General features: G+C 46.0%; 2 protein-coding genes across 3 annotated transcripts in view; one reads left to right on the top strand and one right to left on the bottom strand.

Annotated features, from left to right (window-relative positions):
* LOC128329641 (troponin T, slow skeletal muscle-like) overlaps positions 1-14,093 on the bottom strand; it is a 76,781-nt gene extending 62,688 nt beyond the window's left edge. Inside the window, exons 1-2 of one of the 2 annotated variants that reach the window (XM_053261187.1) lie at positions 14,053-14,093; positions 1,906-2,067 (exon numbers count right to left, since the gene is read on the bottom strand). In XM_053261187.1, the coding sequence (XP_053117162.1) occupies positions 1,906-1,928 (23 nt within the window). In that variant the 5' untranslated portion in view covers positions 1,929-2,067; positions 14,053-14,093. Of the gene's footprint in view, positions 1-1,905; positions 2,068-14,052 lie in introns of those variants that run through there. The other variant, XM_053261189.1, reaches the window with a different exon arrangement.
* LOC128329642 (galactoside alpha-(1,2)-fucosyltransferase 2-like) lies at positions 5,586-6,455 on the top strand. The gene has a single exon (XM_053261191.1). The coding sequence runs from the start codon at positions 5,616-5,618 to the stop codon at positions 6,453-6,455; it is 840 nt and encodes a 279-aa protein (XP_053117166.1). The 5' UTR covers positions 5,586-5,615.
* Positions 14,094-14,326: the final 233 nt, after the last annotated feature.

The following is a 14,326-nucleotide window of genomic DNA, read 5'->3' as shown; positions in this document are numbered from 1 at the left end:
AGTCCAGCACCCATAAATTAAAACAAATGGTTGGTGATGCACTGTTTAGTCTAGGGAAGGCCTTTGGAGTACATGGAATGAAAAATCTGCATATATGAAGGGCTCTATTTTGATCTATGCGCACATTTCATGTTTGAGTTGCACGAAAATAACTTCTGCACAGGAGTGCTGTGAACCTACCTCTGTATCAGCTGTTCAATGCCTGTGCTCCTGCTCTGTCCTCCTTTGGACTAATTCAAATCAAGGCAGGGAAAGGTCCTCAGGTGGGGCACACTCTAGGTGAAACCAGCTTGAATTGACAAAGGCCCCACCCAGATGCTGAGGAACATCTTGGGAGAGTACTTGCAGATTACAGTTCCGGGTTAATCCTTCATGTTCGGCAGATGAGAAGCACGTTTTGGAGGCAAGGATCTTCAGCCCCAAACCTCTGGAAAAATAAAACTTCAATCTTGAATTCATAGCTCTGGGATGAATGAAAAAATGGAAGGGGAGACTAATAAAAGAATAAGGTAAGGATGGAGTGTCTGCCTTGGCTCCCCAAGCAAGGGGGCAGATGATAGACATTGTGCTAAAGAGGGAATTTGGCTGGAGACGGAAAAGATAGAATTCCACAGCCTAAAAGGAAGGAAGATCGTGGGGCAGGGGGTAAGACCCAGGAGGGTTTTTGGGGAGGTTCAACAGATGGTCCCTGTGAGATGAGCAACAAGAAAGAATTTGTTCTGTCACAGAAGGTATGAGTGGAACATGCAGGATTCCTGGGTTTCTTTGTCAGATCCCGATGTAGTATTTCTCCCCTCACCTCGCCAGAGTCCCCAGCTCCAGTACTGAGGACTAGCTTTACTGCCACAATCTTCTCTCTTCCCTCACCCAAATGTTCGATGCCATTAAGAGCAAAGATCAGAGCAAAAAAAAAATAGACCCAAAGTCCATGTAGCCTAGTACATTGTTTCCAGTGGTGGTCAGCAAGAGGCCCTGAAGCAGGGCATGAAGGCAATATCTGTCACTCATCTGTCCCAACAACTGGTATTCTTTCAAAGATATACAGCCTCTGAATCTGAAGGCTCCATTTAGTTATCTTTGATATAGCCATTGCTGGACTTGTTTCCTCATGCACTTATCTGAATTCAAAGAAATGCAGTGACTGGAATTCACTTGCACTGAATTCTGTACTTGTGCTGATGTCAGGAAATAAAGGGAAGGGAACTATGCATTGGAATAATAGAGCTGGAAGAAATCATGGATATTTTCTTGTTCAACAATGCCCTGTTCAGTGCAGGAAACTGCTACAGCATCTGTGAAAGATGGCTGTGCAGTCTCTGTCTGAAAACCTTCAGCAAAGAAGAGCCTGTTACTGACAGTTCCATTGTCCCAACAGCTCTCACAGTTAGGAAATGCCTCCTAATGCATTTGCACTCTCCTACGGGCACCTGAAGACCTTGGATTGCCCACCAGCAGTGCATGCTCCATTTTGAATGAAAGAGCGGGGAGGGGAGAGGCTTCAGAGGTGCTCGGCAACCAGAGCTTGGGTTGCTTGTTTGGAAGGCTGAAGACAACCGGCCAAAATGGTGGAAGATCTGAGATTTCACAAGCCCAAATCGGATTCCCCCATGCCAATATCTTGGTTTCGAGGACAACATACCTACAAATAAGGAACTAGTGGGAAGCAGAAGGATTATACCCTGAAAAACATCTCGACCCATGCCAAACCAGATGCCCCTCACCAGAAGACCATCCTCTTCTAGGTGTCCTAGCATAGTGTCCAGATCAAAGTTCGGTTTTGCATGAGTCACTTTCAGGCATGATTTCCCATAGCAGCCAGGAGCAGCAGGGAGAAGGAACTGGAAATCATCCTGAATTGCTTTTGTAATTTAGCTATAAACAAGACTTAGAAAGTACACAACTCACCCAGCAAAGGGACCATTCTTCATGTCACCACTCTTATGTCTCTCATGTTGAGCAGAAATCCTCACCACCGAGGACGTTTTTCCAAGTATGCAAGTTTTTCATACATACAACAAAATTTCAAGCATACAACCGCTTTCCGTGTAAAAGACTTACATTTCCCTGCTGTCAAGGAGAACACAATTAAAATGATAATGCACGTTATTTACATTATGGGTAACATGATAACATGCAGTTACATTGTAGATTCATTGAAGAAATGCACCTGCAGTTACTGCTCCTTTACAATAGTTCTGTGTTTGTACAGCCCCTCATTTAGGGTGTAAAATGATTCCTTGGGGGCAGAAGGTTGCGATAAGACTGTGAATGCTCTAGGTTTTAAAGGATCCTTGGGACCCCTCCTCCAATGGCAGCTCAAGGTCTTTGTGTGTCTGAGGCACGGCACCACATGATCCCGCTTTTGAGCACCTCCCTCCCTCTTTTTAAAGCAGAAGCAAGATGTCATCTTGCCACCTCACAGGTGCTGCAATAATCAGCTGCCTGTGACAACCATCCCAACTCACCTCATGGAAGGGCCGCCCCTGCCCTCCTCTGTTGATGGAACATTGCCATAATGTGCCTTGAATGCTTTTCCGATTCCATCCTATAAATTGCAGTGATTCATTTTTACAAGAATGTGTAGAAATTCACAAAACAGTTTCCACTGCTAGAAGATCCCTACTAGGTGACAAAATTAATCATTGTCAACTTTGCTCCAAAGATGTTGAGTACTGTGTGTTATAACGACTGCTGTGCTGAATGCTACATGGCCCAATTTCACCACACTGTTTATAGGATACTAGTAAAAGAGCTTGCAGTCTGCAAGCATATGAATATCTTATCTTTCTGTGACTCTAGTTCTTTCTCTGACCATGAGGTTTCATTCCCCATGCTTTCCAATGGGAGAGTTTTATTAATGAATTTTGCTGGAGTTTTAGATTTTTGTGGTAGTTCCAGGCCAAGACCTGGAATCTATCTGTAAAAACAACACATTTCTATTTTTTGTGGTTTGGTCTGAAGATTTACTGGCAGTCAGTCAGTGGGAGCTTATAGTTTTCAAGCATGTGAATGTCTTATCTCACTGGAACTCCAGTATTTTTCTAGCTCTATGATGACTCATTTGCCATGCATTTGGATTGGAGAGTTTGTCCGGATTTTCCAGGACATTAATACATTTTTCTGGGATTTTGGATTCTGTTGGTTGTCTGAGTAAGGTCTGGAACCTACCTGTAAAAGCAGCATGTTTCTTTCTTTTCTGGTGTAGTATGGGAGTTGCATGTCAGTGAGTGAGGCCAAGGACCTTTATATTATAGATGAAGTTTAGGGGGGAGGATTTTGTTTATTTTGGGCATGGAGACACAAACAGTGGAAAGTGTGCAGTGAGCTTGCCACTGGTGCCAATTGCACTGCTTGATTCTGGTAGTGTCCTTAACCTGCACTGTAGGAGTTAGGAAAAGGCTTGGAGAGAGATGCTGCTTGTTGCTGCTGCAGAGGGTGGGAGGTCTACACTTGAGCAGGAGAGAGCATCCCTGCAAAGGCACACCTCCGATCTTCTCAGCAATGTCTGCATGGAAGAGCAGCCATCCAGAAGGCGGATGGGGCTGTAGCTCAATGATGGAGCGTCTGCTTGGCCTGCAGAAGGTCCCAGGTTTACTCCCTGGCAGCATCTCCAGGTTGGGCTGGGAAAGACTCCTGCCTGAAACCTTGGAGAGCTGCTGCCAGTCAGGGTGAATACTGAGCTAGGTGGACCAAGGGTTTGACTCGGGATAAGGCAGCTTCCTCTGCTCATATGTGGAAGCGATCCACGCATGGCATACCTGGCAACGGAGGAGACAGGGATCAGCACACTGCAATGGTGGCTTCCAAGGAAAGAAGACCCCGGCAGCCCACCATAAATGAGGATGAGTGGGATGACCAGCATTTCCACAGTAGCTTCCTGATGTTTTGCCTGGGAGTTATATTCAAGGATTTTACAGGAGAAATGGCATACATCCTGAGAGAGGCACAGGATTATGCCCCCCACAATAAATGTGGAGCAGCGGTTGGCAATTGCTTTGTACAAGCTAGCCTTCATTGTGAACTATCTGACTCTGAACAACCTCTTTGCTTTGGAGATAATTCTGCATGTGAGATTCTCCAAGAGGAGATTTCCACAATCACAGAGCAGATCCTTGAGGACATGAGCCACGTGACTGATGTGGGTGAAGTCACATGTAGGTTCCGAGAACTAGGCTCATCATCTCAGGCCCTGCTCATGACCCCGCCACTAACAAAGATCTGGTTGGTAGGGACTAGAGATAGGGCCTTTTTGGTTGTGGCCCCATGGCTTTGGAACACCCTCCCTAAAGAGATTCACCATGCTCCCTCCTTCAGTGTTTTTAAAAACATCTTAAAACACACCTTTTTAAGGAAGCATTTTAATGCTGTTTTAATTTGAACCTAATAATTGTGGGTTTTAATCTGACTTTTTAAAAAAAAGTTAATTTTATTACTTCTATTGTATCTGTGTCTATCTTATTGTTGTGAGCTGCCCTGAGCAGTAGTGCACTGGAGGGGCAGGGTATAAATATTATAAATGAATAAATAATAAATAGGCTTCAAGGGAGTCTAGGATTCACAAGACTCAACTAACATGGAAATTTTAGCTGTGGGGGCTTACTTTTAGCCAGGGGGGAGGAATTCTTCAACAGGGTCTTGAAGATCTGTAGATTATAGAGCCTCCCTTTCAAGCAGCAAATTCAGAGATTTGGGGGAATGGAAAAGAGAAGTTGCAGTGCTTGGTGTGAGCTTGGAGCTGCAGGAGGGACAATAATCACTTTGTCTTCTTCAGGGAGCTAAAAGTTGACAGAGAACTCCCAAAGTGCGTGGAAATTGCCAAGGGCACTCACTGAAGGCAAACTCACCCTTGCTGTAATTGGGATGGATGTTTGGGAACTGGGTGATGGAGCGAGAGTTTGCCCAAAGCAAGGCCGAGCAAGGCAGCCAGAGACTGCATATGGGCTCTTGCGGGGGGCGGGGGGCAAAGACGGGGGTGAGTGGGCCACCAAGATTGGTGATAGCAACCAATCAACTGATGATAGTCTGTTGTGCCATTCTCAAGTTATCTTGATAGCCTTGGTTAAGTTGTGCTGAGGTTCCACAAGGCATCTGAATGGGCCCAATGAAAATAATCAAATCTTAATACTAGGGATGACATTTCAAAATCATTTTGGCTCATTTGTCAATTGATCATACACATTTGCATCTGAACAAAAATGATTGTTTTGCAGCAAAACAGCATCCTTTCCCCGTTTTAAGAAAATATACCTAGCTACTGCCACCCCAAGAGAGAATCCGATCAAGAGCGAGGGGGAGGAGGAAAGAAAGCTCAGTAGCATAAGGTGACATACACTTGATAACTGGGGAGCATCAATGGATGTATTCTGGGTATTGATCTGAATTGTCATTCCTCCCTACGTTACCCTTACTTTAGGTGGACCTGCTGTGGAATGAAGAACATTTCTGAGAGATGCATCTTCAGACAACATTCTGCCTTAATCTGCTTGTGCATCTTTAGCCTCCTCTCTCTCTCCATATTTTTGTGCTTGCCAGAGAAGATCCTAGAAGTCTCTTTTTTCTCCAGCACTACCAATAATCCTCCCAGTTCACTGTTCACTCAACCCAGTGATAGAGGCATGTGGACTGTGAACTCTGCTGGACGCTTGGGGAACCAGATGGGACAATATGCCACCCTCTATGCCTTAGCTAAGCTCAACAGCCACCCAGCTTACATCCCTCCAGCCATGCACCGGTTCCTAGCACCACTTTTCCGGATCACGTTGCCTGTCATTCCTACTGTGGTGGCTGATAAGATCCACTGGAGAAACTTCCCTTTGCATAATTGGATGTCAGAGCAGTATCGTCACATCGAGGGCAAGTATGTCCAGCTGACAGGCTACCCTTATTCTTTTACCTTTTATGACCACATCCGCCAAGAGATACTTCGGGAGTTCTCTTTCCATGACCATATCAAAGCAGAGAGCAACCGATACCTTCTGGGCTTGAAGGGACAGCTCACAAATGTGACCTACGTTGGAGTGCATGTTCGGAGGGGGGATTATGTCTATATAATGCCCCAAAGACATAAAGGTGTGGTGGCCGACAGAGGCTACCTGGAAAAAGCTATGAGCTACTTCAGAAAGAAGTACCACAATTCCATATTTGTGGTGGCCAGCAATGATATGGAGTGGTGCAGGCAAAACATTGATGCATCCAGAGGAGATGTTCACTTTGCTGGTGACGGGAAGGAATCATCTCCAGAGAGGGATTTTGCTCTCATTGCACACTGCAATCATACAATAATGACCATTGGGTCTTTTGGGTTGTGGGCCAGTCACCTAGCTGGTGGGGAGACTGTCTACTTGGCCAACTTCACCCTCCCAGAGTCCCCCTACCTCAAGTATTACAAGCCCTCACAAATCTACTTGCCCAGCTGGATTGGGATCCCAGCTGACCTGTCCCCTCTGCTGCACTAGGCACCCACCAATGTCCTCTCTGCTACCCAAGTTAGGAAACTATAAGATGAAGCAGATTCTTCCTGATGCAGGCCTAGTCTTATAAAAGCAGATTGAAAGTGATCCCACTGGGCATAAGTGTGTGAGAGAAAATTAGCCCTGAGTTAAAATAACTCCTGGTGGGATACTCAAAGACCTAACTTGTTTTGCCGTATGCAATCTCATGTTTTTCAAAAGAACTTCACCAGAGAGTAGCGGTGTGTACGGAATGGGCAGCTGCCAGTTCGAAGGTGGGGGGGGGAATCTCTTTAAGGATGGGGGAGGGTGCTCTTACCCCTTCCGCCGCATTTCTCCTGCCGGCGCTGCCTTTAAAATGGTCCAGCAGGGAGGCATTGTACCTCCTTGCCACCCTGGTGCCTCCTCGGACTGGAAGTGACGGGACATTGCTGATGCGCGTGCACAAGTCACAATGTGCCTGCGAACGAACGCAATGTGCGCCAGTGGCGGAGCGGGACCACCGGTGGCCTGTGTGCAGCCGCCTCTGCGGCTCCGCTAACCCCGCCCCCACGTCTGACGTCAGATGCTGGGATATCCACACCGCTGCATCTGTCAGCAATCTGACCACCCGGTAGGGAAGTCTAGGGTGATAGTTCACCAAAAGTCCAAACTGGGTTGCAGAAGCGAAACACGGCTTGGAAATATTTCTCTCTCTCTGGCTCAGGCTGAAAGCTGTTGACACTAGGGATGACATACGTTGCCTTCCAGCAGCTAACTGCAAGCTGTAGACATGCTTTATAGTCTGCAAGAGGCGCTTACTTCTCCTGATGGTTTCCAGCTGTGCCTGCCGTCTTGTGATGTGCCTCTGCTGTGGAGTCAGTGGGGTTTGCCTGCAGAGCTCATCCTCCGGTTCATCTGTCGCCGTCTCTGCTGCCTCAGACTGCTGTGCCTGCTCTGAACATCAGCCGGACCTGCCTCAGCCATCTCTTGGGAACCGACAGTTGGGCTCTGCCCCTCAGGCACCCCTGCATCGGCTGAAGGGCTGTCAGCTTCCCCTTCCTCCTTGCTATCTGAGAGCGAGGGCGTGACAGCGTCTGACATCAGACATGGGGGCGTGGCCTGGCTCCCAAACGGAGCCTTGAAGCTCCGTTTGGGACTGGGAGTGAAGTTTAACTCCCGAAGGGGCTGCACGGCCCGGCCCCTTCAGTAGTTAAACTAAGGCAGCCCAGGAGCAGCTCTTCCCTGCAAAAGGGAAGGGAAAGGCAGGGAAGAGCTGCTACTGGGCTGCAGTGCAAAAGCAGTGCCAGCCTTTTAACTCCTGAAGGGGCCGCGTGGCCCCTTCAGGAGCTAGTCAGGCTGGCGCTGTGTTTGCAGTGCACAGCCAGGAGCAGCTCTTCCGTGCCTTTGCAGGGAAGAGCCGCTCCTGACTGGCACTGTGAAGACGGTGCCAGCCTTAGTTTAGCTCCTGAAGGGGCTATGCAGCCCCCTCTGGGGAGCTAAACTAGCACTCCCGCGTCTGACATCAGACGCAGGGGGCGTGTTGGGGCCGCGAAGGGTGGCCCCTGATTGGGTGCGGCCCGGGCTCTTTGAACTTGTTCGCCCAATGGTGGCTCTGCCCTTGATGTGTGCACACACAGCGTCAACTTCTGGTCACTTCTGGTCCAAGGAGGCACAGGGGCAGCAAGGAGGTACGCTGCTGCCCCGCCGGACCATTTTAAAAGGCAGTGCCGGCAGGGGAAATGCAGCAGGAGGAGTAAGAGTACCCTCCCCCATCCTTAAAGAATCCCCCCCTTCAAATCAGCCAAACCGATGGTCTTTCAAACCGGTTTGGAGGCCCATAAAGGGCCTCCAAACCAGTTCTGGGCACATTCCTACCAGAAAGTGAGGTGAAGTGAGTTGCAGAATCCACCCAGACACCACGGGCATATCCACAGTATAAACAGGTTGCTGCAAAGAGAACCTGGCATTCAGTAACTTGCTAAACTACAGCTTCCAGGCATGGGCGTAGGGTCCATTGGACAAGGGGGACAGTTGCATCTGAGCCCACAGGGTCAGAGAGCCCCCCGCCCCCACCCTGAGTTGCCCTACAAAGCACTCGCTGGCTGGGAGCATGGATTCGGCGGCAGCAGGAGCCTTAGCAGCAGCAGCAGCCGCCAAGGTTTAACCCTGGGATTCCTGCCCCTCTACCCAGCAGTCTTGGCTGCCTGATTGAACGGCTTCCTGGTTGTTCTTGGCATATATCACAGGAGGCAAGGAGGGAGCCCCAGCCAAGCCGGAGGGGAAGTGGAGGGACTGTGGACTTTGTCTCTTCTCAAGCACAGTAACACAAAGACCCAGTTTATTCCCCATCCCATATCGGTTAGCTTGTTCCCCTTGATTAAGCTACTGTGTGTGTGTGCCTGCATTTGAAAAGCCAGTCTACATGTATTTTTTCTCCCCCGCTTCCTTCCCTGTTTTGAAACTCTCTCTGTCTCTCTGCATTAAAAACTTGTAATAAAAATCCTCCCCACAGCCCAACAATATACCATCTTGTGAGGAAATTAGTCAGTAAAGGTTTAAAATGTTTTAAAAAGAATGAGAGAAGAAGAAATGCTCTAACAAAAAAGATCTGTTGTTGGTCCTGCCATTTGGTTTAGCATGTGCTGTTGGGTTTATATTAAGAATATTGATACTGTGTGCTGTTTGGGGTTTTTTAGCAACAAAATTCTCAAAATGGCTTAAATAGCAAAATATATGATAAAATGGTTATTTCACAATATGTTTCTCCTTATAATAAATATTTTATTTAGCTTTGTGAGTGTAACAGTCATTCATATATTGTCTTTTTAATAAGCTTGAAATGGACTAAAATACCCAACTTATTGAAAGTGTCTTCACAAATGGCTAAAATGAAATTAAGCATTTCTCCCTTCTCCACCCAAAGTCTTATTTATATACACTTGCTCCATCACAGGAAACTCAGTCTTAAAAGCCCTTTAAATTCTGACTTGTTTTTAAATGCTTAAAAAAATGGAGTAGTTCCATATATGAAATTCTGCTGTCTTGTTTGAAATAAAATTGGTGGCTTTACATTCTGTAGTAGATAGACATACAATAAATGTAGTTCATAGAAGAGATCTAGAAAAATAAGAGGGAGGGAGGGAGGAAGATCCCTGCCCTTTGAGGACAAGGATTCATCTTTATTTCTTTCTTATTTTTCGATGTAAACCACTTTGGAAGCTTTTGTTGAAAAGCGTTCTATACATATTTGTAGTAGTAGAAGAAAATCAAACTGGGCTGATTTTTCTGCTGTGATAGGTGTAAAAAGGGCTACTTGAATTGCTTCTGAGTTTATTATTATTTACTACTCTGCAAAGAGTCACCCAACATTTTTGAGCTTGTTCACAAGTCCACCACAAGTAGAAGAATGTCCCCACACTGCCACATTTCTCCAACACCTGGGAGGAACTGGGATATATTCTGCTGAGCCACAAAGGTTTCAAATATTACTTGTAAGACATTTTCTTTCACAGTGGCAAGAATGATTAATCTATGGAATCCCTTGCCATGGGATGTGGTGATGGCCACCAGCTTGGATGGCTTTAAAAGGGGTTTAGACAGATTCATGGAGGACAGGTCTATCAATGGCTACTATGGCTGTGGGCCATCTCCAGCCTCAGAGGCAGGATGCCTCTCAATACCAGTTGCAGAGCAGCAACAGCAGGAGAGAGGGCATGCACATACCTCTTGCCTGTGGGCTCCCCAGAGGCATCTGGTGGGCCACTGTGTGAAACAGGTTGCTGGACTAGATAAGACTTGTGCCTGATCCAGCAGGGCTGTTTTTATTATTTAAATGGTAAATTGTTCAACGTTTTGGACCAGAGATTATTGGGGATGCATTGTTCTAAGCCAAACTCCCATATAGCTTTCGGTCCCATTAAAGGTATATTAAAGTGGATCGTAAGATTCTCAAACGAATCTTAGAGATCATCTCTTTAGTATTCTGAAGAATCCAGTGTTCACATTCAGTTAGACGCCTGAGTGTCTGTGATCTGACAAACTTATTGGATGTAAATTAGCTTCTAGGATTCTTTAGGGCAAGGGTAGGCAACCTTGGCTCTTCAGCTGTTGCTGAACTACAACTCCTATCATCCCCAGCTGCAATAAATTGGGAAATGTAGTTCAGCAACAGTCCAGTAGAGCCAAGGTTGCCTACCGTGCTTTAGGGGAAGCCACAACTATTTTATTTATTTATTATTTAAACATATTTATATACCACCCAAACCTTATGCCTCTGGGCAGTTCACAATAAAACAGTACAAATTAAAACATTCAAACATTAAAATAATTTAAAATTTAACACAACGTTAAAAACTGTAAGTCTAATTAAAAGCCTGGGTGAACAAATGTGTCTTAACTGTCTTTTAAAATGGTGTGAGAGATGGGGAGGCTCTTGTTTCAGCAGAGAGCACAATGAGTGCGCAATGGGCAGTGGGGCTCATGGTGAAGATGACATTGTTTCTTAAACACTCAGGCCCTAAGCTGTTTAGGGCTTTATAGGTTATAACCAACACCTTGTATTTTGCCCGGAAACTTATCAGTAGCCAGTGTAGTTCTTTTACTATAGGAATAATATCGTCTCTCCAAGATAACCCAGAGACCAACCTAGCTGCCGCATTCTGTACCAACTGCAGTTTCCGGACTATGTCACCACATAGAGAAATATATATCGGGTGGTATACAAATATGATTGATTGACTGAGTGACTGATAATCTATATATATAATTCTCTTAAACCCGTCGCTAATCCCATGTGTGGCAGCTCTAAGAGAGTTCGCAAGCGAGCTGTGTGGGGGGTGGGACGGGCAGGCTAATGGAGTCTGGACGGCTGAAAGTGGTGTTGGGGAAAGTGGTGGCTGGGGAGACAAGTGGGGGGGGAGGCGGCACGGGGGAGGCAGCGGGGGAGGCAGGAGAGCAGCGGCTGAAATGGGCAGAGAACGGGGAAAGAGCTGAGGGGGAGGGAAGGGGAGAGGAGGGAGAAGGGCCAAGAACGAGGGAGAGGGGCTGAGAAGGGGGGAGAGCCAAGAGGGATGCGGGAGGGCCAAGAACGAGGGGGGGAACAAGAGGCTCAGATGTTCTGCACCCGGGCCAGCTAGTAAATAAATAATGTACCACTTTTCTGAGGTCATTTATCTCCCCAATAGTGGCACGTCCTTAGACAATAGGGAAACATTATTTGCATGATGGTTTGGGTACTTAACAGTAGTTTAGAATTTTCCAACAATTTGTACAGGAATACATGGACACACACCTGATTCACAACAGGCTTGTGCGAGACAAACAGAGCAAACGTGCTGACAGACCCAGTCAAAATGGAATTGAGAGAAGTCCTGATATGAAGCTTCAAGGAGTCTTTGGGCTAACACACACCTGATTCACAACAGGCTTGTGTGAGACACGGAATACAGAGAAAACAGAGCAAACATGCTGACAGACCCAGTCAAAATGGAATTGAGGGAAATTCTGATATGAAGCTTCAAGGAGTCTTTGGGCTGAACACATGATCATAAAGGAATCAAGAAAAACCGATCCCAAAATTTTATTGCTTTATAGTCCTCCTTAGAAAAAAACACCTGCTTGCATTGTGTGTCCCTTCCATTGTGTCCATCAACTCACCCACTATATTGTACTCAAAAACTATATTATACAGTTGTGCAAATACTGTTATACAGTCTACACTTGCAATGATGTGAGTAAAGGCAGGCTCACCCCACCACACTAGTTCTCTTCCTGCAAAAGAAGACTCACCTGCCACTGCATTTGCTAGAGCCTAGAATTCAGTGCAACACAAAGGATATTGGAGACCAGAACTATGAAATCCTTGGGTGCAAGGAGTGGGGAAACTATAAAAGTGTTTCATTTTTGCAAGCCTGTTCATCAGTGACATTAAGGGAAGTGGGGAAAGTGGGGCCAGGAAAGAGTGACATTAAATATGTCACAGAAGCAAATGGTAGGAACTGACTCCCAAAGCCCTTCCACACTGATCTCATGAAGGGTCAAAGTACACACAATGCAGGAAATCTGTAATCGGATCTCCCGATAGCTTTTTGTTTCCTTACAAGACATCAGCTCCAGGAGGAGAAGGAATTGGGCTAGGATGCCTGGGGAAATGATCTAAATCATTTTCCTTGTGTTCCCCCCCACCCCCACACCATTTAAATCCTTCCTGAAATTGCTAAAAGCAGTGGAATGGGGTAGTAGAAAAGATCACTACAATATGCATACCAACATTTTTTTCTATCCATTGCTAAGAAAAAAAGTTGAGGCGGGGGTGACATAAAATGGGGCACCAGCATGGGGAAATGGGTTCATCCTACCTTCTATTGTCATGATGAAAAATACATGGGATCCCCCATGTTCTATGGCATTTGGCCCTATGGATATCATTGAGGCAGGATCACTGGCCCAGAGGAATCACTTTGAGTTACAGGGAAAGCAGAAAGGAATCACAATTTGTCTCTGGGAATAGCAGCTCAGACCTTCTGGGTGAGGAGTCTTAACAAACGAATTACACCAGGCTGTTCAGTCTCATACAAAGTGCTCAAATTGCAGGGTGGTCAAAGAGGACCCAACTTCCTAAGCTTTTGTAATAGTCTCCTTTGCTAATGTTTTTAGAAAGCCAAAACAAACAAAAACCCCTAAAAAAAACACCACCGGTGGTGAGAGGGGGGGAGATTTGCTAAAACAGGGCACAGTGGGTTGTGATCTTATAAGGACCCTTCCTACTACTTTCTTCATAATTGGAACACTGCTCATAAATATCCTCACTGAAGGAGGCAGAAGATAAAAAATTTGTCCAGCTTATGGCACTCAATACTTAAGACAGATGCTCCAGGCCAAATTTCAAACACAGTTTGGGCAAAAGGTATGGATTGTATTAGCATTTTGAATGTTCAGGACAGGAATGTTCAGGACAGGAATGTTCAGCTACTTGGACTAATCATTTTAATTATTATAATTATATCCTGTCAACTGAGTAAAAATAGAGATTCATTTTGAGTGAGGTACTAGGTAAAGAGTTAATAGAAGCCAGATTGGCTAGTGGATAGAGTACTGGACTAGGACCGGGGAGACCCGAGTTCAAATCCCCATTCAGCCAGGACACTTGCTGGGTGACTCTGGGCCAGTCACTTCTCTCTCAGCCTAACCTACTTCACAGGGTTGTTGTGAGGAGAAACTCAAGTATGTAGTACACCGCTCTGGGCTCCTTGGAGGAAGGTGGGATATAAAATGTAAATAAAGAAATAATAAAATAAAATAAAATAAGGGACAGTTGGCCAGGGCCTCCAAGCTCCAGGGCTCAGAGCAGGCTAAGCGGTATTATAGGCAATTAAGTTTGTACTGAGTCAGACCAGTTTTAACTCAGAATTGTTTCCACTGACTGGCAGCAGGTCTCCATCTGAAGAAACCCTGGATGGAGGCCTTTCCCAGCTCTACCTGGCAATACCTGGGTCCTCCTTCATACAAGGCAGTGTTCTTGGACTAAGCAACAGCCCCTCCCCTCTTGTGCCTGACTACCTATGTACATGTCTGGAAATATCTTTGGATAAGTTTATGTATTTGTCTACTAATGATCTCTTACCTTGATCTCTGCAGCTTAGCAAACAGTTCCTCCACAGTAACAGTATGCTCACTGGCAAAATGGCGGCTCCCTCAGCGGCTTCAGCTTATTTTTCTTAACTGGTCTGTTTGCCCTTAGTTGGGTATGCACATTCTGTAAAGTTAACTTGAGAGGCTTTCAATGATTGGTTGCTTGAATATAAGGTTATACGATGGGCAGGAGTAAGAGCCAATCCTGCCTGCCAGTCCTTCTCATTTTGAAGGGCATTAGATGCTCTGCTTTCTGCTAGGCCTCA

Source organism: Hemicordylus capensis, chromosome 6 (assembly GCF_027244095.1).
Source record: "Hemicordylus capensis ecotype Gifberg chromosome 6, rHemCap1.1.pri, whole genome shotgun sequence".
Taxonomy (NCBI): domain Eukaryota; kingdom Metazoa; phylum Chordata; class Lepidosauria; order Squamata; family Cordylidae; genus Hemicordylus; species Hemicordylus capensis.
The sequence above is the reverse complement of the archived record's forward strand: the minus strand, read 5'-3'. Positions and strand labels throughout refer to the sequence as shown.

Bases quoted from the DNA above. Each gene is read 5' to 3' on its own strand.
- LOC128329642 (XM_053261191.1), top strand. From the start codon at position 5,616: ATGTGGACTGTGAACTCTGCTGGACGCTTGGGGAACCAGATGGGACAA.